The 27818-nt window shown below is 35.1% G+C and overlaps 1 protein-coding gene across 1 annotated transcript in view; it reads right to left on the bottom strand.

Annotated features, from left to right (window-relative positions):
- AFG1L (AFG1 like ATPase) overlaps positions 1-27818 on the bottom strand; it is a 71184-nt gene that overhangs the window by 31191 nt on the left and 12175 nt on the right. The window contains exons 3-7 of the mRNA XM_074896131.1: positions 22738-22789; positions 21998-22099; positions 20459-20589; positions 13895-13994; positions 10902-10960 (exon numbers count right to left, since the gene is read on the bottom strand). Coding sequence (XP_074752232.1) covers positions 10902-10960; positions 13895-13994; positions 20459-20589; positions 21998-22099; positions 22738-22789 — 444 coding nt within the window. The remainder of the gene's footprint in view (positions 1-10901; positions 10961-13894; positions 13995-20458; positions 20590-21997; positions 22100-22737; positions 22790-27818) is intronic.

Raw genomic sequence — 27818 nt, 5'->3', positions numbered from 1 at the left:
TCAACTTTTTTGCAGTATGGGGAAAAACCCTACTAAGATTACATACAGAAGTTCTAGTTTCTCTCTCCATCTTTGGACTAACTTCTCCAGCACTGGACTGATTAAACCCTACAGATGTGATTGCATCCTCACACTCACTAATCACCACCACGGAATCCTAATCAACAGCCAAAGAACTAACTGGAGTGCTCAGATTGTTAGTACTTAATTGTCAGAGCCACGACTGTAACTATTGGTTTCCATTTTTTAAGATGGAGATTTAAACTTTCCAATTTCATTTACTTCGGGTAAACTTTTACTGTTCTTTTGAAATAAACACTTAAAATTTAAGCTACAGTTAGTCTAGTCTGTTCTTGTGGAACCCTCTACAGTTTCCAACAGATTTTCTATTCTACAGAGATATTTCAAGTCTGACTTACCCTATTCAATTCAAATGCATAAAATTAATTAGTCATGCAATTTATTTTGAAGTCATTTATGTATTTATGTATACAAAGAACAAATACAATTACAGAATTGAAAACGCAATTAGTAAGTTAAAAATACAGCATGATCATGCACTCATTTCCAATGAAGTGGCAGAAAAACTTTTTATTCCAGAAGGAAAAAAAGACAAAGCCTCAAGGCTCAACTCAAGACACAATACCTAAAATGACAATCTTTGGATAGAAGAGATAAAATTAGACTTTCGGTATGCCTACTGGAGGAAGTTATTAAATACAGACTAATAGAAATGCACTTTTCTTCCTGTAAGCACCTCTAATATTCCTTTGTTGCTGTGGTCAGGAATGGTAGCTATTAAAATGTTTAACTGCTCAAGAAATTAAAGTATGTGACATGATAGACTGTTAAGTAGAGGAGCAAAGATTTCAGACAATTTCAAAAGGTAGTCAAAGTTAACTGGATAACCTGCAAGTTCAAGATGCGTGTTACCCATATGTCACAAAACCACCTGAAATGCTAACAGATGGCTTTGTGGTCCACATTAAACAGTGTGCTAAATACCGTGTGTCCCTGTGAGTTCAAGTATTGTGATCAGCTCATGACCCTTGATAATGCAGGTGAGCAGATATCTCTTAACCTTGTTGAAGGCCATCATAAAGTCAACCCGATTGTAACTCTCTGCTCTGAATTTTAATGCATTAAAAAAAAAAAAAAAAAAAACAACCCAAAAAACCCCACACCACCACCAAAAACCAGCATACAAAATCATATAAATCACTCTGCCCACAGGATCAGACAGATCCTACCTGAGTACCTGCAGAGAAGGTGTAGAGGAACCAAGGTGTGAAAGTGCTTCACCTTGAAATGATCATTACCTCGATTCCCACACCTGCTGAGTTTCCTCAGCCTTTCACACTCAGGTCAAACCAGGCACTAGGAAATGCAGCAGTAGCACTGCATCTGCATTATCAAATATACTCTGCTTGTATGGCAAGTGTAGTCCTATCCCCAGGCATGCAAAGCTGCACAATTCAGAACTACACCGGAGGCCAAGAGTATTAACTAGCACATTAGAACACCTACTATTAATAACCAAGCCATTCCTAACTTAGAAATGCAACTTCTAACCACTTTTTCTGAGCAAAAGGAATCATAATTTCCACGCAGGTCTTCCCTTTTCAAGTGTATCCTCAGCTTCCAACTCTTTCCATTAGCTTATATGCAAAAAAAAAACCAACCACCCCACACCTGTCCTGCTGATTTGGTCTCCACTAACAATATACAGGATCACTAATATTCCTTCCCCCAGCAAATCAGAAAATAATGAGATTGTTCCTTTGCAATCATTCTTCTCATACATTTTCATCCAGCCCAAGAGAGAAAAATTCTCTCACGTCACATGTGATGAGAGCCCTCAGCCAGCAAGAGGAAGAGTTCCTCAGGTAAACTGAGCTCATTAGACTTAACCATTTTTATTTTTCATTATTGGATTCCATGTAGTGTTATATTATCAACTAGAATATTGTTTCTTCTTTCTTAATATTATTTCTTAAGCAATTTCAAAAGAGGTTTCTTCATCCAAAGGATACCATTACAGTTGGCATTTTCCCAAATGATTCATAACTATGATAGAACAAGAATCTTCTCAAGTGAAAATGCAGTCTGTCATGAAAAGAATATTTCTGACCTACAAAGCATACCCATGGGTTTTAAGTTTGGCATACTCTCTAAGTTATCAGCAAGTGACAATCACCAGCACATTTCAGAATGTGAAACTGGTCCAGCTGTGACTGACGAGCTGGGCAGGTCTGTCCACAACCTGCCGAGAGAAGCATATAAAGTTAAGTTCAGTGTTTCCCATCTGTTGCACAGCTCTAAAAGGAGACAAGCACACCGTTAGTCACGAGCAACTATGGTACAGGTGCAGGACCTTCAAAGGGCTGTTCCATTTATCCATGCTTAAAAAAAAAATTAAAAGGAGAGAGTAAATAAAGTTTGTAACACTCTTAACTTTCTGATATGCCAGTAGTGGGAACCAGATGTACTCAGTGAGAGGGAGAAGGAGAAAGGGAATCATCAGGTATTTGGTGGTACATAAAAGCTTGGTCCAAGCGTTGCTGGGTGTGCATACAGTATTTGTCTCCCTGTTCAGATGTTGCTGAAACAGTAGACTTTAAAGAAAATGTCAATGAATCCTCATAAGCTCTATACATGACCTCTGGGGTAATTAGCAATCATTCAAAAGAAACAAGACTAAAATGTTCTATTCTTTATTACTGTCAGCTCTTGTCTTGATCAGCATTTTAATAAAGACAGTTCATTGCTAAGACAGTTTCATGAATCAGTCATAATTACATTCTGACACGCAGTGAATAGTAAAGCAAAACTAAATATCACTTCATCAACCTTTCTAACCTTTATGCAAGTATTAACTGTAAATAATTTTTACACAATTTTACAACAGAAAATCTGCATATTTCTTAGTTTTGTACATACTCTATCCTAACTGAATTTCCTGTGACCTATAACTAAAAAAACTCCTTACAATCAGGCATAATTATTTAGTCTTACATGATATTCAGGTGTTGCCTTTCACAGATCAAATCAACTTCAGGTACAAAAGGCTATTTGTTCTACAAAACAGTGCAACACTTTAAGGGGTTAACTAAATTTTTTTTACAGTCTTTTCCCCCATATTCTTCATTACCTGCAATAACAAAATATAGGAAATTGCTACAATAACCTCAGACACTTCGTACTTGTTCTAATTTTAAACACTGTAACAACAACAACAAAATGAAACCCAAAAAACTACACAAACAAATTCAGAAGAAAACTTTTAAAATGTCATCCAAGTATACTGTACCACATCAATGAAACTAATGACGCTCAGGTTAATTCTGGGTAACAAACACTTTGTGAATTATTTTTAAATGGACCTAGAGCACAAAGATCTGGGAAGTTAAATACTGCCACATGTAATTTTTTTAATTAATCTGTTTCTTACACTTGTGACAAGAACATTTAAAATTTAAACTGAAGAGTTTAGCAGAGGTGCATTTAGATGTAAAATTAATTCAGTGCAAGTTGCACAAGTTTACATTACGGCCTTCAAAACTTTAACAACTAAGAAACCCCACTATTCTTGCTACCACAAGGAACATATGATCTATTGTACAACTTTTCAATAACTTATTTTAATGTCTAGCTACAAATCAGCTACCCCCTAAGAAGAGGAAAAATAGACAATTAACTTGTGAAATAATGGTGCATGAATAAAAACAGAGGACTCTTAAAATGTACTGTTCCGTGAATAGTATTTCAGATACTCAGACAAAAGTGAAAGAATTCAGGAGGTACAGATGTGGCTGTGCTGCATAGGAGACAAGTAGCCTCTCCTTTTTCCCCGTCAGGGAGCAGAAGAATGGCAGAGTAAACTTCCATGCAATAAGAATTACACTGAACAGCTCTTCCCCCTTTCACACCACTTAGGGGGGGGGGAAATCTTCCTTGCAGAGTAAGTATAAATACAAAAAAAAACCCCAAACCACCAACTCAAAACCAATCCACAAACCACTGTATTCAGTCTTGCTAAAGAATCAATAATGACTGTAACTTTCAATCTCCTAACGAACAAGCTGTGGTGTTCCATGAAAAACAAATGCCAAGAGTTCACTCCAAATTTATGACATGATGTTTCATAAGCTAAGGGTCAAATTCACCCCTAATACATGCACTTCACTGGAATTACACCCTGGATGAAGTTATTTGTCTAGATTTCTTTTTGCTGTTGTTTTTCTTTTTAACATTTGATTTGTATTTCTTTCCCCAGTATTAGCCTTTGCTCCTGCCAAAAATGTTGGCAGGCAGGGGAGGGAAAAAAAAAAAAAGTATTGATTTACAAAACTGGATTTCCCAGAATAAAAAAAAAAATGCGATTAAGATCTAAACAAAGGCTAAAGATGGCTTACACTTAGCTCTGATGAGGTCCACTACCTCATTACCAACAACTGAAAACTTCTGATGCATTTTGTTTCAAGGGAATCCAAAAGTCCTTGCTGTAAAGCAGGCTGGGGGGTGCAAGGTCCATTCACTCTTTCTGCATCACAACCATTATGTAAGAAGCATAAAACACTGCCTTTATGCTGCCAAACCACAATGACTCTTCTTACATCAAAGCGTTTTCACCACTAGGGGTTTTTTTCTCTGAAATTTATTCAAGCCAAGGGCAGGGAGACAACAATTCATACACGCTAATTACACCTAATTATCTATTCCTTTTTTTTTTTTCCTTTCCACTAGCTTCGGTCAGTGTTATTTGCTATCTGGGTTTCTCACAACCTCCCCTTGCCCTGTCCATCCAACTCAACAGTAAAGTCTTTGAAGAAAACAGTTGTGGCTTCTTAGAATTTTAACAATATAAGGTTCAACTCAAATTAAATTATTCTATTATTAGTTTTGACACATTTATGTGTTAAATATGAAGGCCTCTTGGTTAATTTGGCAAATTCCTCACATCTCTTCATGGCTAGAATTGCTGGTAACACCCTCTCTTGTAGGAGCTTCTCCTCATGCTTTCTTTTCATGATCTAAATGAAATGTTTATTGGATTAAAGTTCTTCTCTGCAGACCTCCACGGTGGCCTGTGACAAAGAGCTTAAAAGCTTTATTAATTGGCTCAGGCTTTTTGGGGGGAGGCAGGACCTCATTTCACATTACATCACAAGCAAATAAAACTGCCACGTGTAATTAGACTAATTTACGCTGATACAGCAGGAATCAACTATTCCATATCTATGATATGCTTTGAATTACTCATTTTAATCAAGGAGTAAACAAACCAAGCAAGAACTCAGGAAATCCTAACAAGTAAAGGAAGTGCAGGCAAAGAGCCCAACAGTGAGCTACAGTAGCAACTATTTTATCCTTAGATAAAGTTTTGATCTGCATCTAAATAAGCTGACTAGGACCAAGTGTGTAAGACAGATGTAGAAGGTAAACAAACTGAGCAGCTTAATATCTAGAGAACATACTGAAGCAATAGATAACATTATAAAATATTGTAACAGTTAAGTGCTCTGAACTACAGAATTCAAATAATCCTTGTGTTTAAATTTAACACACACAGAGGCTTAGAAGGCTGAATGCAGAAAGGGCTGGTAACTTCTAATCTTACACCTTGCTTTCCATAGACAACATTTTGTTAGTTGACAGTCTTACAAATTTGTCAAACTAAAATTAGCCAGAAATTATACTGATGTTCAGCACAAAAATACTTGCAATCATGCTATATTTTCTATTTTTTATTTTTTCTATGTTTAATTAGGTACTTCACAAAAGATGATTACTTCTATTACTTGCAGAGAGAGAGAACAAGAACAAATGCTCCTTCTACTTAGGAGTTTGCTTGGTTACATGCTAAGAAGGGAAACAAAAGGCCCAACATCTTCAGTAATGAAAAAGTCAATTGATAGGCAAAGCCATCACAATATCAAAGGCCTAATCCCTGCAATTCTGACTCAGGTGACAGTTCACAGGGGTCAGAGTGGCTGACACTGACCTCAAAAGCAGGTTTTAACTATTCAACATACTGAAAGCTGCTGGGCTATCACACCATTAGACTGGAACAAACTGACAAATCAATTTCATCAAGGAGATGACTTTTGGGGGGGTGGGGGAGAGGCAGATCCGCCAATCGACAAATCCCTGCATTTCTCACACAGGTGGTTGGACAAAAGCTGAGTGCACCATCAAAGACATTTTATATCTACCAAATAAATGCCTTTGTGCAAAACTAACTCCCACAATTTCCTTCGGCACAGCTCTAAATGTTTTAAACAAGCATTTTTTGCATATTCAAACTAAGTTATTGAAAAGTAAGAATACTTTTAAATTCCTCCATTTCTTGCTTTATAGGAAAGGGTATATTTTAATTAAAACCAGAGTACACAACAATGTTAATAAATAATCAATGTAAATAAATAACCAATTTCAAGAAAGACAGTGAACAATACAATGTATAAAAATAGCTTGCTTTCTATTTGAGAGGAGTGTACAATGTTTACTGTTAAGAATCATTTTAATCAAATAGTTTTAAAATAAATAATGATTCGGTCCCTAAAAGCAGAAGGAGAAAAGAAGTTCACTGTATGAAGCTTACAGTTATTTCATGTCCTACAAGAGGTTTCTGGTTGATTCCTTCTCTTTAGTTAAAGCAAAATGCAAGCAAAGCCAAACATTTTGTTTTAAAATTGTACCTTTTCAAGGTATACTCAGGTATACTACAAAAGGCCCTAAAACTTCCTGACTTTCAGTTAGAATTTACTGCAGTGCAGGTCTAATGCATGAAGAAAACCTGACAAAATGCAGAAGTTACATATTTGGTTATTTTGACTCAGCTTGACATTTTAAAACTTCATGCTATGGTTTCGGGAAACCTTTCGAAGTTCAAGAACTGCTCGTTTAAGTTATAGACTCTACACAACAAATTATTTGAGGAACTTTCTTTCCTGATTGTCCAGAGAATGAAGCATTGAACTACTCAGTGAATTAGGATTCCAGAACAGTTAAGGGTTCATGTAAATGTTTTCATTAAATGTCTGCAAAAATTAAATGTTGCCAAAATTACTGCCGAACCAGTAAATTAAAGCATGCTTTCTGGTTTGTTTTTTTTTTTTTTAAGAGCTTCACTTCGGATCTTACATCAAGTTGTTAAAGATATGTATCTTTATTTGTAAACCAGTTTTAAAATGTTTAGAACATTTTTCTGTTTCTTACAGGTTTAGATTAACAATTTTGGTCTAAGCATTTGAACAAAGTAACTGTGAGCAATGAATGTTTTTCTTTTCAAGAACTGCCACGGCCAAAAAAAAAAAAAACCCCACACAAAAAACCCAAATCACTTAGGAGTTCCATGCACTTTAAAATGTTCAGTAAGAGATGCTGCAAGATTAAAAGCTCAATCAGAAGGGACTGAATCTAATTGCAATTATAGAATTAAGAAGTATTAGAAAGGAAAATCTTTTATCTCTGTAAAGCTCTATCTTTGTAAAATTTCATGGACTGAAGAAGCACTCTTATCTGTTGCAGAAACTAAGCCCTTCCATAAAGAATACTGTGTCCCAAAGAATTTTAGACACAACAATAAACTGATCAACTGAGAATTTCTCCCTGTTTATGAAAACTACCCCTTTAAGTTACAGGATTAAAGAATTGCTGAAAAATTAGATCTCAAACTACTTAAGATTTCGAAAGATCACAGCACTGGGATAGGTTCAGAATTGGACAGGGGACACACACAGGGCAGGAAGAGCTGCCAACAGTCTCACTGGCCTGCCCAGCTACACAGACCTGGAGCTTTCATGTGGCCCTAAAAAGCAGAACCTCTCAGTTTCACCTCCACTGCAGGCATTCAGCTATCGCTTGTCCCCAGTGATCTACCACCTAGAAAGGCAATAAGGGCAAACTCTGCAAGGTAACTGCATCCTTCCGAGAGTGTTGTTTCAACTTTTTGCTTATTCCATGGAAATTGGTAGTAATCTTCCTAAGAAACAGGACCCCAAATACATTCTGGAATTACACAGTCTGAAGAAAACAAACAACAAAATCAAGAATGACCATGGGTAACTCTAGATCTAGGAAAGAAACCATTTCTTTTGATCATTTGAAGACATGGAGAGATTTCTGTGTAATAGTTACCAGGGTACCTAGGAACTATGCATTCCATTTATGAGGAATGGAAATAGCCTGACATCTATTTCAAGTGAAGCATCTCTTCACAGAAATGTACTGTCAATACTTTCATTCATCCCATCTTCCCAAGAATATTTAAAGGAATTTGAAGCTCCCGTTTGAACTTGAACTGCTTTTAGTGCTAAAACCTTATTTTAAAGGCTTATTATCATATAAGTTAATTTCTGAAACAAACAAACAAAACCAACCCACCCATTCACCTCCACTAAATCCCAAACAAAAGCCCCGCAGGAGGCTCTGAGCCCAGAGAAAACTAAGACAGGAGTTAGTCTGAGCTGTCAAAGCCATTGCCAGGGAACAGGTTAGACAAGACTGACACTACCACCACAGGCACACATGGCTTGGAGTGAGGTAAAGGTAGAGAAGACAGTAAGCCAAACATTTGCAAGCATCCAATGTGATATTTTTCTTTTATACTTCCATGCAAAACCCTGGAATATAGCTTTACATTTCCTAAAGTCACACATGGAATTATAAACAGCTGAAGAAGCAGCTACTCCATCCATTAACACCAATGCCATGATACAGATTATACACATATTGGGGAGGCCTAAATCTGCATTTCTCAAACCACCACTGCCAGAGTATCAATTTAGTTCTATCCACTCCTTTGTAATGTAAAGGTCACCTGTTAAAATCTTAAAGTGCATTCCAGTGTGGGTTTTTTAATGCCTACTTTTGACGTTGAATTCAAAATGTAGATTGTTTTAATTACTATTTTTAATACCTTGCCATTATCCTTCCATTTTCCAACTAAGGTCAGAGAAGCATTTGTTGATAAGCTTCCTCTGATCCATCTTCCAGGCATTATGTTTTGGGGAAAGAATCATGTTATATTGGCCACATTCATTAAAGTGACATTAAAGGCAGATATATTTAGAGCAGTGCTAAAATACAAAGCTGTAAGGGTAAAAAAAGACAACACGTAATCCAGAATTTTAGAAAGGCCCTTGTGAATAGAGTGTTGAGTGAACTCTTTTTCTTCCCTTCATTCATTATTATGGTAATGTTCGTCTACCTCCAGTCTGGGTTGCACTACTTGTTTCTTTTTGCACTACTCTATCCTCTCTTGCAGCTCTAAACCAATTCACTTTCAGGGCTTCTCTCAGCATTCTATCCACAAGTTCCCTTCCAAAAACTTAGATTATTTTCCCAGTCCTGATGAGGTGTTCTGTATGCATAAACTACATTTCACTTTTTGTCTTCACCTAGTCAAAAAGAGAAAAAAGGAAACTACAAATAAGCGTACACGATAAGATACTCTGAAATCTGATCATCAGTGAAACAGCCTTACATTTATCAAGGAAGAAAACTAAGAGTCAACAAGAAAAGATATATAGAAAAGAAAGATTTGCCATGGTTGCTGCATTTCAAAAAGCAAATGCGTATGAAACTACTACTATTGAAAATGCTCTATGATCAGGACCTCTCCTGCATCCAATACAACCAGCTACAGAATAAACTTCAAGAAACTGAAGTGGAAGTGGTTGTTCATTTGTTTTCATGTTTCTTACTTTACTAAAGCCACCCAGGTATGAACCACTTTCACTAGTCTCCCTAACTTTATACACAGGCATTCCGAGATACATGGGAGTGCTGCATTCATGTCAATCACATATTAACTTGAAAACCTGATAGTTGCTCAAATGTCAACTTTAGATGGGATTTTCAAAGGTGCTCGGGCAAGTAAGCAATGTTACGATTCCAAAATGCCCCGCTAAAAACCCAAGGCAATATCAACTGCTTTACTGCTGGCCATCTTAACAGAAACATCCAAACAATGCATCTATTCAGCAATTCTAAATTTCTTCTCACTCAGCCAAATCTACCCTAAACTCTACCTTACCTTTATTTTATCTTAGATATTGATACAGTTCACATTGTTTATGTATTTAGGCTGGCAATACTTTTGTGAAGTGCTGTTATTTTCATTTTACATTTCATGTCAGTCCTGGTGGAACAGGACACAGGAGCTGAATGCTAGCCCTCAATAACTAACAATACAATCAGCTTGTGAATTAAAAATACCTGCAACTTGCCCAGAACTTAAAAGTGTGAGTTCAGCTTATGTTCTTTTTCATAGTAAAATAAGCACTGACTGGACTACACACATTGCAAAAGGATGCTCCATTTTTTAATCTAAATGAAACAAAGTTTATAGCCTGCCACAACACAACATGCAGGCTCCAGGAAGCTCACTTCAGAACTGCTGTGTGTTGAATATGATGTAAAGCCTCACAAATACCCATTGAGGAAACCACTTACACACAAACAAAGTTACTGAGGGGTACATACCACACACTACTTTTCTTACACCAAAGCAGCACCAAGATTTTGTAGCATAATAAATGTAAGATGTCCACAAGTACAACACAGTATAACTGTTAGAGGAAAACTGTATTACATGGCATATATACGCCAGTAAGAAAGTCCTATCCAAAGACACAAATTCTGCTACCTTAGTCAAAAAGATAACTTTTTGTCATACTAAAAATTCCAACTTTCAAAACATGTTAATTCTAGAGAGGAAGAGTTCCTTTTTGCCTTGCCTTCAATTATTTTTGCCCTACCTTCAATTATTTTTGGCCCAGTTAAAGCATATACATCTTATCTGGAAACTACTATCAAAGCAATCCTGTACAAATCTCTAATTTATTAATACAGCAGGTGAAATTGAAAAGCATTTAACAAGTGACTCTCCTTACCTTCAGCACAGCAATGAATGGTACAAAATTAGCTCTCTGAAGACCATTTTTATAGAGATCTGAAAGAAAGGAAATCAGTACCATTTTGCTACTTAGTCTTAATAATAATGTCAGCTTGTCTTTTTAAAAGTCTGGCAAATAAAACTCAGTGTTGCTACGGAGAGGAGGAACAAAAGGTAGAAAAGGAGAGCTGAAATTGATTTATCTTCTTTTGCTGTATGAAAATTCAATACGTTCTTATCAAAGAAGGGAACATCATGATAAAGTCTGAAAAAGGCAGGAAGTGGAAGATGAATTAAACCTCTAATGACATATAACTGATTTTAGCAGAAGTAAGACCAACATCTGTTTTAAAGTGAGGATATAAAAACAGGATTTGTAATGCTGGGTATACATTGGTATGATTGTAAGGCCAAAACTATGCAACTGTTAAGTCCCAAGTATTTGAAAGAAGGGAAAATCCCAGAGTAAACTACACTATTTTGAGTTTACAAAGTTACTATCGTTCTTCATCAGTGTACTGTAGTACACTTTATTTTCTAACAATTCTACCAGGTAAATTCCCTTTTCCAAAGCAGAAAAAAGGGTCATCCCTGAGGGGGGGAAAAAAAAAAAAGTAACCTTATGCAAAGTTGCTAAAAATAGAATTGAATTATTGAATTTTTAAAAAAATACAATGTTATGCCACAAAATGCAAATCTACACTCAAAGAAAAGACAAATCATAAAAATGAACTGCAAAGAAGCATCTCATGTGTTATTTATCTCTATATTTTGTAAATCAAGAGTTCTCTTCTCTGGAAACTATCCAACTGCCCAATATGTTAAGAACAGAATGACTTGTTCTTTTAAAATGTTATCACTTAAACTACATGATGGGCTGCTCTTTTTCATTAATATTAGGAAGCCTTATAAAAAGGCAGTACAGCACCTATGACTGACAGGCAGAATAAACAAAAAAATACAGAGACCTGGCGGAAATGTCATCAAAAGTCCCCACTAAGACCATGCCAGGTTATTAATAGCACCTATATTCCCCATAATGCCTGAAAGCTACAACTAGGCTAAAGTTTTTATGCTCTGCCAACATCTCATGGTGGACTGAAGATACAATATGTATGAGAAACCAAGAGGACACCTACAAAATGGTTTCCACAAAATTGGATATGTACACAGAAACATTTAGGAAAATTATCAGTGAAGATGCTTCTGCACTCTAATTACTAACAAAGTTGTATGAAGCCATGTATCATTCCAATTCCTAACTCTGCAAATCACAACTATACGCTTGTTGAAACAACAACCAATTGCATATTTACTTGCAAAAATTAGCAAACATCTAACAGTACTGTAAGACAGCTACTTCTGTTAATTCTTCTGGTTAATAAGGCTGTGAGTTTTGCATTATGTCTCTGTTTTGTGAGGATGAGAAAAACAAACTAATTTTGGTGGAGAAATGAAGCCAGGATTCCTCAAACAGTGCACCTATTCCCCTTCATGTTGCCCTAGGGCTGAAGTTTAACTTGGTGAAGCGTATCACTAATGGTCAGCAGCAGGGTACATCTGTTCTCTAACGAAAAAGCTGCTTTTCCCTTTGTATTCACAGGAAACAAATCTCTCTATTCAGTCTTAAACCTTGATGCAGCATGCTACGCTAACCCAACTCTCTTTCCTGTGGGAGGATTTCAGACACTCTGTGAGCGCACAGGAGTAGTGAGAAGGGAAGAAGAGACAGGCATGGACCAATGTCTGGACTGAAACATAGCTCAGTTCTAGAGACACTGTTCCTGACATTCTCTATTGGGTAGCTAGTACAAGTGGATGTCTTTCAGGCTGACACAGTGACTTAATATGCATTAAAAAACCCCATACAACAATAAGGTCACAAATGACATCTCAGTTTAAGATATGGGATACAATCCCCAAGTTTTGATAAAAATCTGTCCTGAACCTTAAAGATTAGTGCTTCAAAAAACACAAGGATGGTTCCCAATCAAGTAAGGCACCAACATTCAGTTTACCTATAGTTAATCCAACTACAACAGTTATGATTTCATCCTGTTTGCTCAAACAAGGAAAATAAACCAACAGGAAACTATTTCCTCCTCTAGTGAAAACATCTGAGTGTTTTCTTCTTTTTTTTTTTTTTTTTTAGAGATAAAGTGCATTGTAAAACTTTAGCGAATCTGTTGTACTCAATTAATTTGGGTAGAAAAATTAACTGGTAGTTACAGTTCATACAGTAACTCTTCAGTATTTTTTGAAAACATTTGATCAATCTAAAGTGTCATTAAAAGTTGCATAGAAATTATGCATTATGCTAACTACTAATGCTACACTACAACAAACATTTTTCTCCTCTACAAAAAAATTACTGTTTGGGTAAAACCCATACAGATTTGGGGACTTTGTAGAAGGATATACCTAGCTAGTCACTCTCTATCTAAAAATATCATTAGAAATGGAAAAAATACTCCACCTAAGTAATTTCCAGTGAGTGATTTCAAACCAGGCTGTGAGAATGGCATCTTAATACGGGGTTCTCCTTTGAGCTGGTGGATCAAGTCTGCAAGTTTCCAAGTTAGAAACCAGGAAGGACTGTCTCTTATTTCCCCTCTCTTCTGCAGAATATTATCTTTTCCTATCCTGGAATACATCCAAAACAGAGGCAGTATTTCACCCCTCCTCAAATCTCCTGTGCCCAAATACCCTCCTACTGGTTTGGATAGAGTAGAAGATCAGAAAACACAGAAGGATCTGTGGGGAGTTGCAGGGAGGAACACCTTGAGTTTGAGAGAAGAAAGGAGTAAGACATAGTGAAAAACCTTTCTTCCTTAAGAACACAAAAAACCAGAGGACAAACTGGAGTATCTAAGATTCTTGAAGACTAGAGAGTTTATTAGTATTAAATACCATATGATTTTAATATGGTTGTTTTGTAGGATACTGAGATTTGTTGTATTTGGATAATACTAATAGCATGTTTGTTTTTACCTTCTGGTGGCCTGTTAGATGTTGCCACAACGACAACCCCATTTTGGAACAGATTTTCAAAAAGCTGCTTCAGAATCATGGCATCAGCAATGTCAGTGACCTGTAGAAGACAACACATTTGTTTTATCTTGCTTTCAGCTTCTGCTGCAATAGATCTGCAAGTGGCTTTATAGCTAGGAAAAATGCTTGTTAGTGAAAGCCATGGAGAAAGATTCTAATTATTGCTTGGTGAGGAAAAAAATAAAAGGGATAATTAATAAGCAGTGAATGTACCACAGTCTTTCAAAACTTGCCCATTCTTTATTGCCGAACTCCACCATTTCTTTACCAATTGCTAAATGATTCCATGTTAACTTCTATTATAAAACTACAGGTGGGAGACACAGAAAACAGACCTAAACATTTAAGAGGCCTAATTAAATAGAAACAACAAGGAAAAAAAAAAAAAACCTAGAAAGAAAATACACACCAGCTGTTTTACATTTCTATTACCTTTTAGGCAAAGGTTTGCAGAGGTGAATTTAAATGGTCATGGGACTTCAGAAATAAAGACAAGTAGCCAACTATACATAATCAGCTGCTGTTGAAAATAGAATGATATGACATAGATACTATTGTGTGATTGTTGCAAAAAACAATTCAACAGATGGCCCATCACAAAAATAAGCAATTTCATTGTTCTTTTTAAGTGCCTTCTATTACTGTCCATGAATAATCAAAAGGCACGGCAGTCACTTCCAGCACAGTCAGCCTCTTCTAACCTTCAGGCACAAAATACTAACAAAAAATAAAAATGGGTGGGACAAGTGATACTGGGGAGGGAATAAAAAAAAAAAAAAAAAAAGAAAAAAGACTAAAACATAAGCTATAAAGTTTAAATATCTAAGCTTAGCTTAACTAACTTGCTTTACACTACCAAGAAATAAGAGGAACACAAACCAGAAACCACTCCGTACTAATGAAAAAAATGAATTTTTTTTCAAACAAAAAGCCCCCATTGTTACAATAGCATTTTATATTTCACAGGAGTTCATGAGCTGAGATAAGCAATCCTAATAAGTAAACCAACTTTATTATCATTACACTTGTTTCTCCTGCATTCCATCTGATTACTATATAGTCACTTGTTGCATTTTGAGTTACCAAAACAGACTCCAATTCTGGGGAAATAAAAAAGTGGTGGCATGCTGAGAGTCATACTCATTACTCAACACACTAACAGACTGCTATGCTTTGACAGTTTAGTTGTGTACGTTGTGATAGTAATACATCTACAGAAAGACTTTAACCAGTATGACTTTTTTCCCCCTACTACACCACCACTCCACCCCTCCCTCCCATCATTGCTCCATTTTTAAATTACCTTTCTGGGCAGCAAAAAAATTCAATTCTACACTAGAGACAGTAAAAGACTTAGGTTACATTTCTGACAGCTAGCTTGGAAACAATAATGTTAATATGTAAACACCAGTTTCCTTCTATGGAATGCATTAATATGGAAATTGGTTTCCTTTTTTAAAAACAAACTTCTACACAATCAGTAACACACCCCTCAGATTTGCACATCTCTGATCACTAAGATCCAATATTCCAAAAAGCACGTAGTAATTCACTACTGTACTATATGTCTAATGCATCTGCTTATGCACCCATCTATTGCTAATTTATTTCTTCTGAGTACTAAAGTTTAGGAACTTTCTCTGTTCATAAAAAACAAGACACAAAAGGAATCAGCATATATGAGCATTTTAGGGATAACTGAATTTGTTGTATCACAAAGCAAACCTAATAACGAAGTTTTAAAAATGTATTATATGAATCATTTGATACAAATTCTTGTTTAAAAATACTACAAGGCGTGCTACCTTTAGAAAACAGACAGGGAAAGAATATTAATGCTTACATAAAACAATAACATTCTCTTATTTATGAGAACTTATTAATTTGATAAGGAAATCTGATGTTTTCAGCTCCATTACAAACAAAACCCCACAACTCTCAAAAGTTTTGTCAAAAAGTAGAGCCATTTTGAGAACTGGGTGCCAGTATGAGCTCTGTTTATCTAAAACAGCTTGGTAAAGACAGAAAATTCCTACAAGGTAAAGCAGGTAGAAGACAGGAACTAAAGCACTGTCATTTCTCATGTTTTTTACTGTATCCAGCATTCATTGCAACAGGGAACAAAAGCAAAGGCTACAAATTACCAATAAGGAGAGCCTGCTAATGGAAAGAATGGAGAAATTTCATTAGCATTTAAGAGAAAAGATTTTTATGACCTAGTGCTGCTTTCCATTATGACTCACGTTAAAAAAAAAAAAGGGGGGGGGGGGAACAGAAAAAACACTAGACTAATAGTTAATTTACATGTGTAAGTGCCTGAGACTCTGTCAGCCACTGATTGGTACAGTTCCACGTAATGAATGACAAACATAAGCATGTATTATCAGCAATTAGTATTAGCACAAAAATAAGAGTCTAATTTTTATTAGAGGCTTTTAATAGCACGCAGGTTAATAAAAACTCCCTAAGTTGTAGTTTGCTTTAAGTCCAAGTGGTACCAATGGTACATAAAGACCAACATTGTATGATCATTTAGCTTACCAAGAAGTAGGGATTCAGTTTTCATTATCAACACTCACTAACATAGGTTACAGTCACACACCAAAATTAGAGCTTCTAATTACCTGTGTATAGTTATTTGATCACTAAACAATAACTAGTCTTTTTTTATTGGCCAACCTCTGTATTCTGAAACATCAAAATTGTAATTAGAAATGGCTTAATTCTAGTGGGTTTTTTTCAAATTTAGGACAAATTTTGAGAATGGCTTAAGACTTTAATGATTTAAAAAAAGGCTTTGATATTTACAGTAAACTGTATGACAAAGATCAGTAAGAAGTAGCAATGCTTTAATAACCTGAGAGCTTGCAGCTCAGGCAAATGCTGATAAAACACCTGCTTCAGAATGGACAAACTCAGAAGCTGCTTAGTGCCATCACTAAGGTCCTGGTTATCACATAGTATTTGCAGAAAGAAACTATTTAAGACATAGTAATTATTTTTTTTAATATGACAGTAGTTTAGAACACACAAAATCACTTTTAAAAGTCCTGAAATATTTTTCTACATCAATTAATCAACTCTCCACTTGTTTGACAGTTCTCCAGGCTTTGCAAGATTCACTTCAGAGTACTTCTATTTTGCTTTAGCCCCACTGTCAGAGGACTGTGCAACCTCAGCAATGCTTTCATTTTTTTGAAGTTCTGCATTTCGTTCCCTCTAAAATATGAGCACTAATGTCACTTTGTGCTGTCCCTGTTACAGTATCACTCATCTGTGTGTATGATCTTAAGATAAATAAATTCATCTTATACTTGTTTTTTCCAAGAGGTATCTGAAAGCAACCTGAAGTGTTTCAAGCAAATCTCAATAGTTTTCTGATACTTCCTTCACACACAAGTATTTCATCAAAGTAAAACAGACCCAACTTGACATTCCACCTGTCAAAACAGACAGTAGCTTTGTTTGCAAGCCAGAGCAGTGTATGTTCTGAGTCTCCAGCTCTTTCCAGTTCATTTTAATCTAGCAGTTCTTTAAATACGGGTGAATCAGATCACAGTGAAATCTACCTATTATCTCCACTGGGAAAAGAAGCTACAAACATCCAGAATTAGAGATGGCTCTTTATTATCAATGTTAATTGTGTCACCACATAAACTGCTCTTCCAGTCACTGCACTACTTTATGACTATTTAAGCAGAAGGTTTCTTATCCCAAATTCAGTGCCTTCTACAGAATTTCTGAAAGCTGGGATTCCTCTTCAGTAGGCAAAGCCTGCGTAATGGTTCCACACTCAGAAAATCAGTCAAGAAATCCAGCTATTCGGAAATCTGTGAATTTAGAACATTAGTACATCCAGAACAAGTAGATTTTTAAAATTCACATAAGAATGCAGAGTCTTAGAGACAAGAATTATATTTTAAAGTGTGTATTACTTTCACAACTGTGACCCACTGACAAAAACACAGGTGATTTTTACAACTGAAGTGATTGATGTACCTCAAGCAAGTCAGCAGGGGGAGCAATCAATTTGGAAACAAAAACTACAGTCTCCTCTCAAAATGTGGAAACATGACAGTCTGCAAACACAGCTAAACTAGGATATGAAAGGAATGGGCATCTATATAGAAAAGCAGGTATTTACACTAATACACGGTACAGCAAAGATGTCTGTGTGTACCACTTGAGCATTTAATGTCATGACAATTAACACTTCTCTCCATCCCCCCCAACCTTCCCATTTCTTCATAGTGTAAATACAACTCTGTATTTCAATTTTATACTGCAAGTTTCAGAAGCCTAGTATTCATGTTCACTAGAAAAAGCACAATTTAAATGAACAACAGCACTTGAATAAGTTCGCATACTCAACTTGTGCAAGCATACTCAAACAGGAAATACGAAAAAGGGTGTTGAAAAGCTATAGAAAAAAAAAATCTACACAAAACAAACCACTAGATGTTAAAGCCATTTTAAAACTTGTACAGCACTGGGGTTTTTTTTGATGACAGGAGAAGACTGACATTAAAACAAACAGGAGACACAGATAATGATCTTATCTGTGAATGAAAAACTTGAAAATATTGAGAATTCTTTCATAAGAGAAAAGAAAGGCATGTTATTTAGACATCTATCTGCCTCCTACTTGAAGTGGTATAACAAATACCACATAGAGTGGAATATGCAAACATAACTCCAACTGCATATATGCTTTTAAGTATCTTGAAAGTATTCAAGAGTATGATTTTTTAAAATTTTTTTTTTTAAAGAAAACCATTAGAATTATAGTTAGAATTTATATCCACTCTTAAACTTGGTTGCTATAAATTTTACTGCAAACTGCCAAAGTTAAAGGCAAAGAACAGAACCACACCACAATCACCACAATTTTTTAGTTAAAATGGAGGCGATAAACTTCTGCATAATAATTTGAAACAGTTCTGAGATTTACACATTTTAGGGAAAGCATTCTACCAAAATATGTTTGATGCTCATAATTGAAAAACTCCCAACACATAATTAATCCACCACTTTTACAAAATTTTCACAGGAAGCAGGATTTTAAAAGAATACTGTTTTCTTATCTTGTGCCTCAAGACAGAATTTTACAATGTTCTATTGCCTTATACTGATTAGCATATTAAATAGAAATTAATATGGGACAAAACACAAAACAGTGCCTTTCTCATACCTGTTCGTGTATTTATCTGCATAATTTGATAATCTATAATTTATCCTTGGTCATTAGTATAAATTTACAATCTCTAGCAGCAGATCAGGTTCTTTTAACATACTGATATACTGCAGAATATATCTCAAATAGAACTTTAATTAAACATCTTCAAATGAGATTGCAATGACTCCACACATTCTGAAAACACAGAATAAAGGACTACCCCTTGTTTCAAAATGCGAGAGTAACTTATAACAAAAATACCTACTACTTTACAGCTACAAAAACCCCCTTTATGGGAGCTGGTCATAAACTGGTTATTTTCTCAGGTACGCAGGCTTGTATAATAGTAGCTAGAAGATACAAATTCATCTATCCATTTTTGTAATGTATTAATTTAAGAGCATAATGCAGACAATTTACACTTAATAGAAGATTCTTTTACTATCGGTGACTTGAGAACTAACATAGATCTGTTCTTATTTTGCTTTGCATTTTCTCTCTGAATCAGAAATCTCAGCTGATTAGAGCTGCCCAGCACCGCTAGCCTTCCCCTAAAAATTTTTACGAAGTCATTCCACACTTAAGATTTGTGGCATGCTCATAAAACAAAGCTCACAAGCTGTGTAAAACAAATGAATCAACCAAGTTATCTTGGGCAAAGATCATTTTGAGTTTAATTTTTTATTTTCACATTTTTTAATTTTTAATTTTCACATTTAATTCAAAAGTTTCTTAAAATGTTAGTTACATTGATCTGATCTGGCACTGCCATGCCAACGGCTCAAATAACTCTTTCCTAGAGTTTAGGTTGAATTTGACATGTTATTTCCATGTTCTTAATCACACTGAGTCAATTCTGTTGCATTCTATGAACTACAGCAAAGATGAGGCATGCCAAGCAAGTACCAGGTGACTATCCATCCAGGCACTGTACAGACTCAGTACAGGATGATGGTCCCTGTCTTGAAGTGCTCATGAGCCTCCCACTCAACTCTGATACACCCTTGTATAACCAGTAACCAGACTGGTAAATGAAAGCACCATAAGGGGACTTATATTGCTGACTTGCATCTTACCTCCTGGGGAAAAAAAACCAAAACAACACACCACACCACACACAAAAAAATGACAACAACAACAAAAAACCAAACCCAAACAAAACACCACAAACTACCATTTTCAAAACTGTGAAATGACTTCTAATCTTCAACTTCTACAGTTCACTACTGTCCAGTAATTTAAATACTGTAATAGCAGTAACAATTTTCATACTTTAAAAATAATTTTATGTTTCCCTCGAGGCCAAGGAGTAATCTCTGACTTCTTACCTGAAATTCATCAAAACATAAGAGAGCAGCCTCTTCACTTATTTCCTCTGCTACTGGTGCAATTGGGTCGTATGATTTGGCCATAAATCCTTGCTTTCTCTTTGGCAAGCTCTGCTTAAGGCGATGTATTCCTTAGTTGATAAAACAGAAAACAATAAATATTTCTTACTTCTTTTTTTAAGACAGGGAGAACAAAATTACTTAGCTATCAAACAAAAAGTAACCCAGTCCAGTGAAAACAAGAAATCTTCAAATTTAGTCCAATTTCAAGAGGGCAAAATAGTTTTCAACCACATTCAGGCAACTATTAAAAGCTCGCAGATTCTGTGATTCATATTTTTTTGTTTAGAAATACGTAAAACAAATATCAGAGAACCCTTTAATGCTATGCACCTATACTTTATATTTTAAAACCTGATCTAAATTAGAGTTTTATCTTGCTCCAATTCATGACCTTAGTTCCAGTTTCACTTTGTAATTTGGCATTTTCTGTCTTAATCCTCTCTCCAAGTACGAAAAACCCCTATGGTGTTTACAAAACAATGGCACAGCTCTCTGTGCTGCATGCTCTGAAGGTATACTCAGAATGCATTTAGTTGAAAGAACTCACAAGATAGCAACACAGTTATACTTTAAAATGCAAATATGATACTGGCACAAAGTAAGATTGTTACATCCATACTTCACTGACTTATGGATTGTATTTCATCTGACTATAAGCAAACATTTGGAAAACAAAGATCCTGCAGTAAGAAGCTACTTTTGTTAAGATTAAGCACAATTGACAAGAAATGGAAACAGAAAATCTCAACAATAACCCAACAATGATAAAAAAGAAGGCACTAAAAGTGGCAGAAGTTGCTTACGTCGATGAAAGCTACCCAATAAAAATGCAGCTGTCACAATACTTGTAAATTACAGCATTATTTAACAATTTCACAGTATTTTAAGGTCAGAGAATTTAGAATCAGAAGCAAATTTATAATACCTAAACTAGTATCTCAATCAAAACAAAGTACTTTATCCACCCTGTCAGAAAATTTTCTGAAACTTAGGATGAACTTCCTCCTATTATTTTTTCCTATAAATTACTGATAGTGTTACTAAGTTTGTCAACCAGAAGACTTCTCATTCTCCTTGGCATTTATACCCAATTCAGTTATTGCTTATTCAAAATGCAGACTGAATTTAACCTTTACTGTTTCAGTTTTAGCAACTGTCGTCTTCAGATTGTATGTAAGCTAACTGGCAACTGGAAAACATTTAACTAAGGATTTAATCCTAAATAGACAACCAAGTGTTATACAATCAGTTATACAGAATCTTTGAGAAAAGATGTTTGAGATATAACATGCAATTAATATCTACTCTGGTATAACACAACAATGCTAAAATCCTTTAACTTCTTGCCTATTTTTTACTTTTTTTGCTTAAATACTTAAAAGTTACACTGATTAATATGAACATGAGAATGAGACAGACTGGTTTATAGATACCACATTTCATTAAATTCTTGTAAATACCTGTGTCTGCACTTACTCTGGTGTACATCTAGCATGAAGCCATGAAAATGGACTCTCTTCTTCTTTTCTACTTCTAAGTGAGAGTAGAACATGTCCATCACCATTGTCTTTCCTGTGCCTTCATATCAAAACAGAGAAAAAAGCCACCAAACAGGTAGTTAATTTAAGAACAGTATGTACTGATTACAATAATGACTGTTCATTAGCTTTGAACTAATGAAACTATACTCTTCCACAGAGTAAGTACAAAATCAGACTGCTTGTGAAGAACAGTTGTATCTTCTGTTCAAAAACTTGGAACGGTTATTTTTCTGCTTCAAAATTTTGATCCATACAGAGAAGGCTCAAAGGTTGCACAAATGGCTCCATACACATCCAGGAAACACCCTTAGAATTTCCTTTTGAGAAGCAAGTATGTTTTCATGCTGCATTGTTGCAATTAGAACATATAAATTCTGTCTGTGGCCCCCTCAATTGCCTCCCAAAATCTTAAACTGCATTCTTAAATATCAGTGAGTGGATAACGCTGAAAAAAACCTACACATGCTAATGTAGTCCAATCCAACAGCTTCCAGAATCAGAGTGTAATCGTATGAAATAGCATCATAACATAGAAGAAAACTAAACTGGAAAAAAACTCATCTAATTCATTAAAACAGTAACACTACCTAAATATAAAGCTTTTAGACACTTCAGAATTTGAATAAACTTGCATTTAGAGAAAATTCTATTAGAACTGATGCAACTGAAACTTACCAACATCTCCATAGACATAAAGACCTTTTGGGGGTTTGTTTTTTGCGAAGAGCTGCAAATCAAGAAAAACAGAATAAATGTGAATATGGGGTAAAATAAAAGCAAGCACATTGCTGTGGCAAAGTAAAAAAAATAGCTACACTTAACCACCAAAGCAGCATTACCTAGTAAAGTGTAACCCTGAATAAATCGTTAGTTCAGAATTAGTAAGCAATCTTCATGCTGTATTTGTGCAAATTCTACAAAAAAAGGCCAAACACACATGCAGGGTTTGGGTTTTTTTTTTTAGATCATTGTGAAAATATTCTCATCTCCAGTCCTAGCACACATCTTTTTACCAGAACACATATAAAATGATTAAATGTTTCCCAATCCATCATCATCAAAACAAATCCTTTTCCTCATTAAGCCCTTTGAACAAACAGTCCTAGGAGAAAGGATATAAAATTAAGCAGTATTGTAGTATTTAGATAGATGCACTATATACCTATTAAAGCAGCTCTGCTTAAGATATAAACCATTAGAATTTAGAAAATCAGTATTGCAAAGCCAGTGTGCATTGTACGTCTCCTTTCTCTCCACTTTGAATCTGAAATGCAGAATTATCTCTGGTTTAAACATGATTAGAATCAGTGGAGCCACAGTGAAAATATATACCTATATACACATGCATGTGTGTGTGTATGTATATATGAAAGGTTATTTTCAAAGTATGTCTTTTATTAATCATTTTTTCAAGTGAGTTAATCTTGAATACTGCTTCAGAATTTTTAATCTATTAATATTACTCACGACATATGTTATGACAAATGATAGTTTATTCTATTCTACTCAAACATGTATTTTAATGGAAAAATTCAAAATAACATCAAGACTTTCAATTTGAGACAGTCCTCCCCTCCCCAGCATCGTGCATAGCCACTTCCGAGTACAACTTTAAAAAGAAACAGGTTCCAAAAAACTTGAAACCTTAAAACTCTCATCAAATCCATGAAACTGAACTGACATTCACAAAACACTACAGAAGAATATTTGGTTATTTTAAAGTGCTCCACTTTCCGAGTTCTCTGACCTGAGCCAAAACACAGGAAAATTAAAATTGCAACCCTGTGGTCTCATTTGGAGCTGGGTAATTGCTAAACAACTTGAATCTAAAGCACTTTTCAAAATACAGTGCCATGTTAAAGAAATGGAGGAGTCAGTAGCAAAACACTCATTAAATATGAAAGGAAATATATGACCAAAAGGTAGAAGGATAATGTCTCAGGTCTATAGTACCTGTTTATTCAGAAAATATGCAAGCATAGCTCTTATATAAGACCCACTTATAGATTTAATTTAGAGCTGTATTAATAGGATAATCAAAAATTTGTATCATCAATCTGTGGCTGAACAGGGTTTCAGATGTTCTGAAACAGTTCCATTAATAGACAAGGCTGCAACTATTTGCTAGTGCTTTGAAAGCACTGCAAGACAATTTAATTGACAAACATTTTTCAGTGTGTACTTTTTAAGAGCTTGCACTCATTAAAATTACTGATGTTCCAAGTTACACAGTGAAGAAAGGAGAAATTGAAAAAAAATCCAAACAAGAGAGGATTTCTTTATTTTTAATTTCAGATTAAACGGATAAAAGACTATCACATTAAATTTATTACATAAAATGGCTGTATTAATGTGATTTGCAGTTTCACAAGGAATGACACAAAGCTAGAAAAACAAATCAGTGTTTGCGATACTGCTTTACCTGTCTTTGTCAAGGTTATAGAACCAGAAGAAGTAGTAATGCTTGCATTTTTATACCTTCTTTTTAATAGCACAGTGTTCATTAATTACATTTAACCATCTTGAAGTTCGTCTTTTTAGGCATATTTTATTCTCACTCCAATACTTACCATTTTTAGAAAATACATTACAGAAAAAGGTTTTGGCTAAAGGAAACAAATATAATGGATTAGGCTCCATAAAAGGCTAAATCAACTGCTAGTTGATTTAAAAAAAATTGATTTTTTTTTTTGTGAAGACAGTAGCTTTTGAGTGATATCTAATTGCTAAAAGAAAAATGGATAGATACTGTGGCAGACCCAAACCATTTGCTGAAGTTAATCATCTCTGAAAGCAAATCGAATGCCAGAATAATTTCTCAAAGAAGACAAAAATTTAAGTAGTTTATAGGAAATATTTTACGTACACTTCTACCAGAAGTGAAACTATTGACAATTTTAGGTTACTCACTTCCTCAGTCTAGTCAAGTATTGTATAACACTGAGAATTACATTTTTTCTATTCTCAGGTTGTGTTTTTTTAATGTATGTTTTATTTTTAAAAAGTAAACATCAATAGACTTAATACTGAAACTCAGACATCCTACTGGTCTCAAGCTATTCTGCATGATCATAAAATGGATTTTTTTTTTCCCTTTTTTTTTTAATATTATTCTCATGCATCTTCTGAAGATGAGAGCAACTTCCAATAGGATTTCTGATAAAATCCCCTCAGTGCTGTTGGATCAACTTAGAGCACAGCAAGCAGTCAAGAAAGTCAGTGGTACGTGGGGATGAAAAAGCAGAAGACTAATCTTGGTTCTGCTGAAACACACAATCCAAAAGAAGGAGAAGGGGGGAAATCTGATGCAGAAGATCCTCCTGTCACCCTAAAATAAGGATAGACTTGTTTACTTCAGGGAGAGAAGGGAGAAAAGTAGGAAATGTAGGAAGACAAAATAAACAAATGAGCTTCTCCTTGCTCCCCACTATCGTATTATCCTGAGGCAATTTGGGCTCTCGGTATAATAATGTTCAATTGGTTGACAATAAATCTGCTTTTGCAACAATGGTAAAATTTAAGGATGTTAAAGCTAATATTTAAGAGGTACAAAACCAAAGATATTAAAGGGATGCACAAAATTTGAGTTTGAAGGTGAGAATTTCTAAATCCTTAGAGGTATATTCTGAATGCTCACCACATCCCTCCTAACAAGGGCATCACCACAAATGTATCAAATCCCTTGAGTCCTCCAAGTTTCTTAACTCCCATCATATTCTTTGCAATAATTTAAGAAAACATAACTTAAGTGCTTCACCAAGTTTCATCATCATCAGGACATGACATAGCAGGAGCCTTCCTTTCTTTTATAGATCACTTGACTTAGACCTTCCTTTGAAAATCATTCATCCGCTGAAATATTTACAATTCCACAAGAGGACACACACATTAGCGCCCCCAGATTAACTGACTTGTCTCCTCTACTAAAAATGTTTTACACATTTCTGTTTCAAAACTGCTTGGCTTGCTCTGATTCTACCACATCCCATTTTTCTTTCTTGTTTAAACTTCACTTTTCATCAATCAACATCCTACCTCATCTAAGGAATTATATTGGTCAAAACATCTCCCTCATTCTGACAACTTTCTATTCTTTACTAAATAACTTTAATAATGTGTGATGTCCTCCCACCTTCTCCCATGCTCCCCACCTCAGACACCAGAAGCAAGCCACTCATTTTCTGGGAATATTTACACTCTGATTTGAAAAACTTTTAAGTAAAGATGCATGACAGTACTAAGGTAGTTAATTAAAATATGCAAAATTCAAGAGACAAGTCTCCAACAGCAGATTTTTTTTTTTTTTTTTTTTTGACACTAACAAAACTGCCTCTTTCTCCTACACTTACAGGCGTCCTTTTTGGTTGTTGTTGTAGCTGTAGACATTTTCAAGGCCTTGAATGGTGTTTACTATTGTTCATACCTCTTTTCAAAACATGACCTCACTTATAATTGAGCTTATTTCAAGTCATTAGTACAGCAACTCAACAACTCTTAAGATGTCCCAATCGGTATTATTTTGAAAAGCTAGAGATCTCAAACGTCTATGCAAACCCTTATGGCCTTGAACTTCAATTCAGAGGATCTCAAAATATCTCAGCATACAAGGCCATGCTTTCACCAAGTTGAAGATCAAAGTCATTGTTCAAATTTGAGCAATAATTTTGAAAAACAGAAGCCTACTTGGTTTTCAACAAGACTGTTTTTTTCCCCCTCAAATTCATTCTATGCTGATGCCGCAGAAAACCTATATCGTAAAAAACCCAGAGTTTTATTATCAGAAAGGAAATGGCTAATGTCATGTACCCCCTCCCCACCGACTACTGATTTCAAAAAGCTTTGGCCTGTGAGGTAATGCAAGTCTCTTGAATAAACACCAAAATGCTTCTATTTTATCTGATATAAATATTTGTTCCCTAATCTTACTTTCACCATATTTTTAGTCAATAAAACTATTTAGATAAAAAGTGACAAATGAAGAACAAAACTAAAACCAAAGCAAACCATTCTTGTAATGGTTCAGAAGTGCAAGAAGTTTCTATTTCTGGAATAACTTATTTTAAAAAAGGCTTCTGAAATTCTATCACAGAAGAAATCAGGCAATAAAATAAGGAATATCAGACTACAGAAGAGGCTGACAGAGAAAGACTTCTCTCTCTCTCTCTCTCTCTCTCTCTTTTTTCCCTATTCTTCACTGCAACCTCTCAACCACATTCTCTTCAATGACAGAGCCAGGAAAAATGAGCATGCTTGAAATGCCGAGTACCACTATTTTTTATTTTTAAAACCTACCAGTAGATTCTTTTCAATGCAGTAAATTTCATACTAAAAAGTAGGTTAGTCAAGTTGCTAGAAACCTCCTGAAAAAGCAAAAAATCAATCTACAAACTACTATGTGAAAAAATTAAAGTGCTTAACTAATTTCCAAAAGTCCTTAATTAATTTAAAATACATCCATTTGTTTCACTTATATCTATTAAAACTCTTTAAATAGAAAATATTAAAACAAAACTGATGCTAAGTTGTTTTTATGATAAACGATTAACACCTATAGCATAAGGTTTATCTTTCACTTCCTAGCATATTCCACGTTACAAAGTACCAGGCCTTCATGGGAGGAGAGTGCCAATGAGCTATCCATGAATACAGGCTTTACCTGCACCCTACAGCAGTAGTACTTCCTGGAGACACCTTCTACTAGTTACGTGAACTACTGCTGCTCATAAGCCTACACAAATCCTATTAAACCCAGGCCA

Source organism: Athene noctua, chromosome 1, assembly GCF_965140245.1.
Source record: "Athene noctua chromosome 1, bAthNoc1.hap1.1, whole genome shotgun sequence".
NCBI lineage: Eukaryota > Metazoa > Chordata > Aves > Strigiformes > Strigidae > Athene > Athene noctua.
This window is presented reverse-complemented; position numbering and strand designations above follow the sequence as displayed.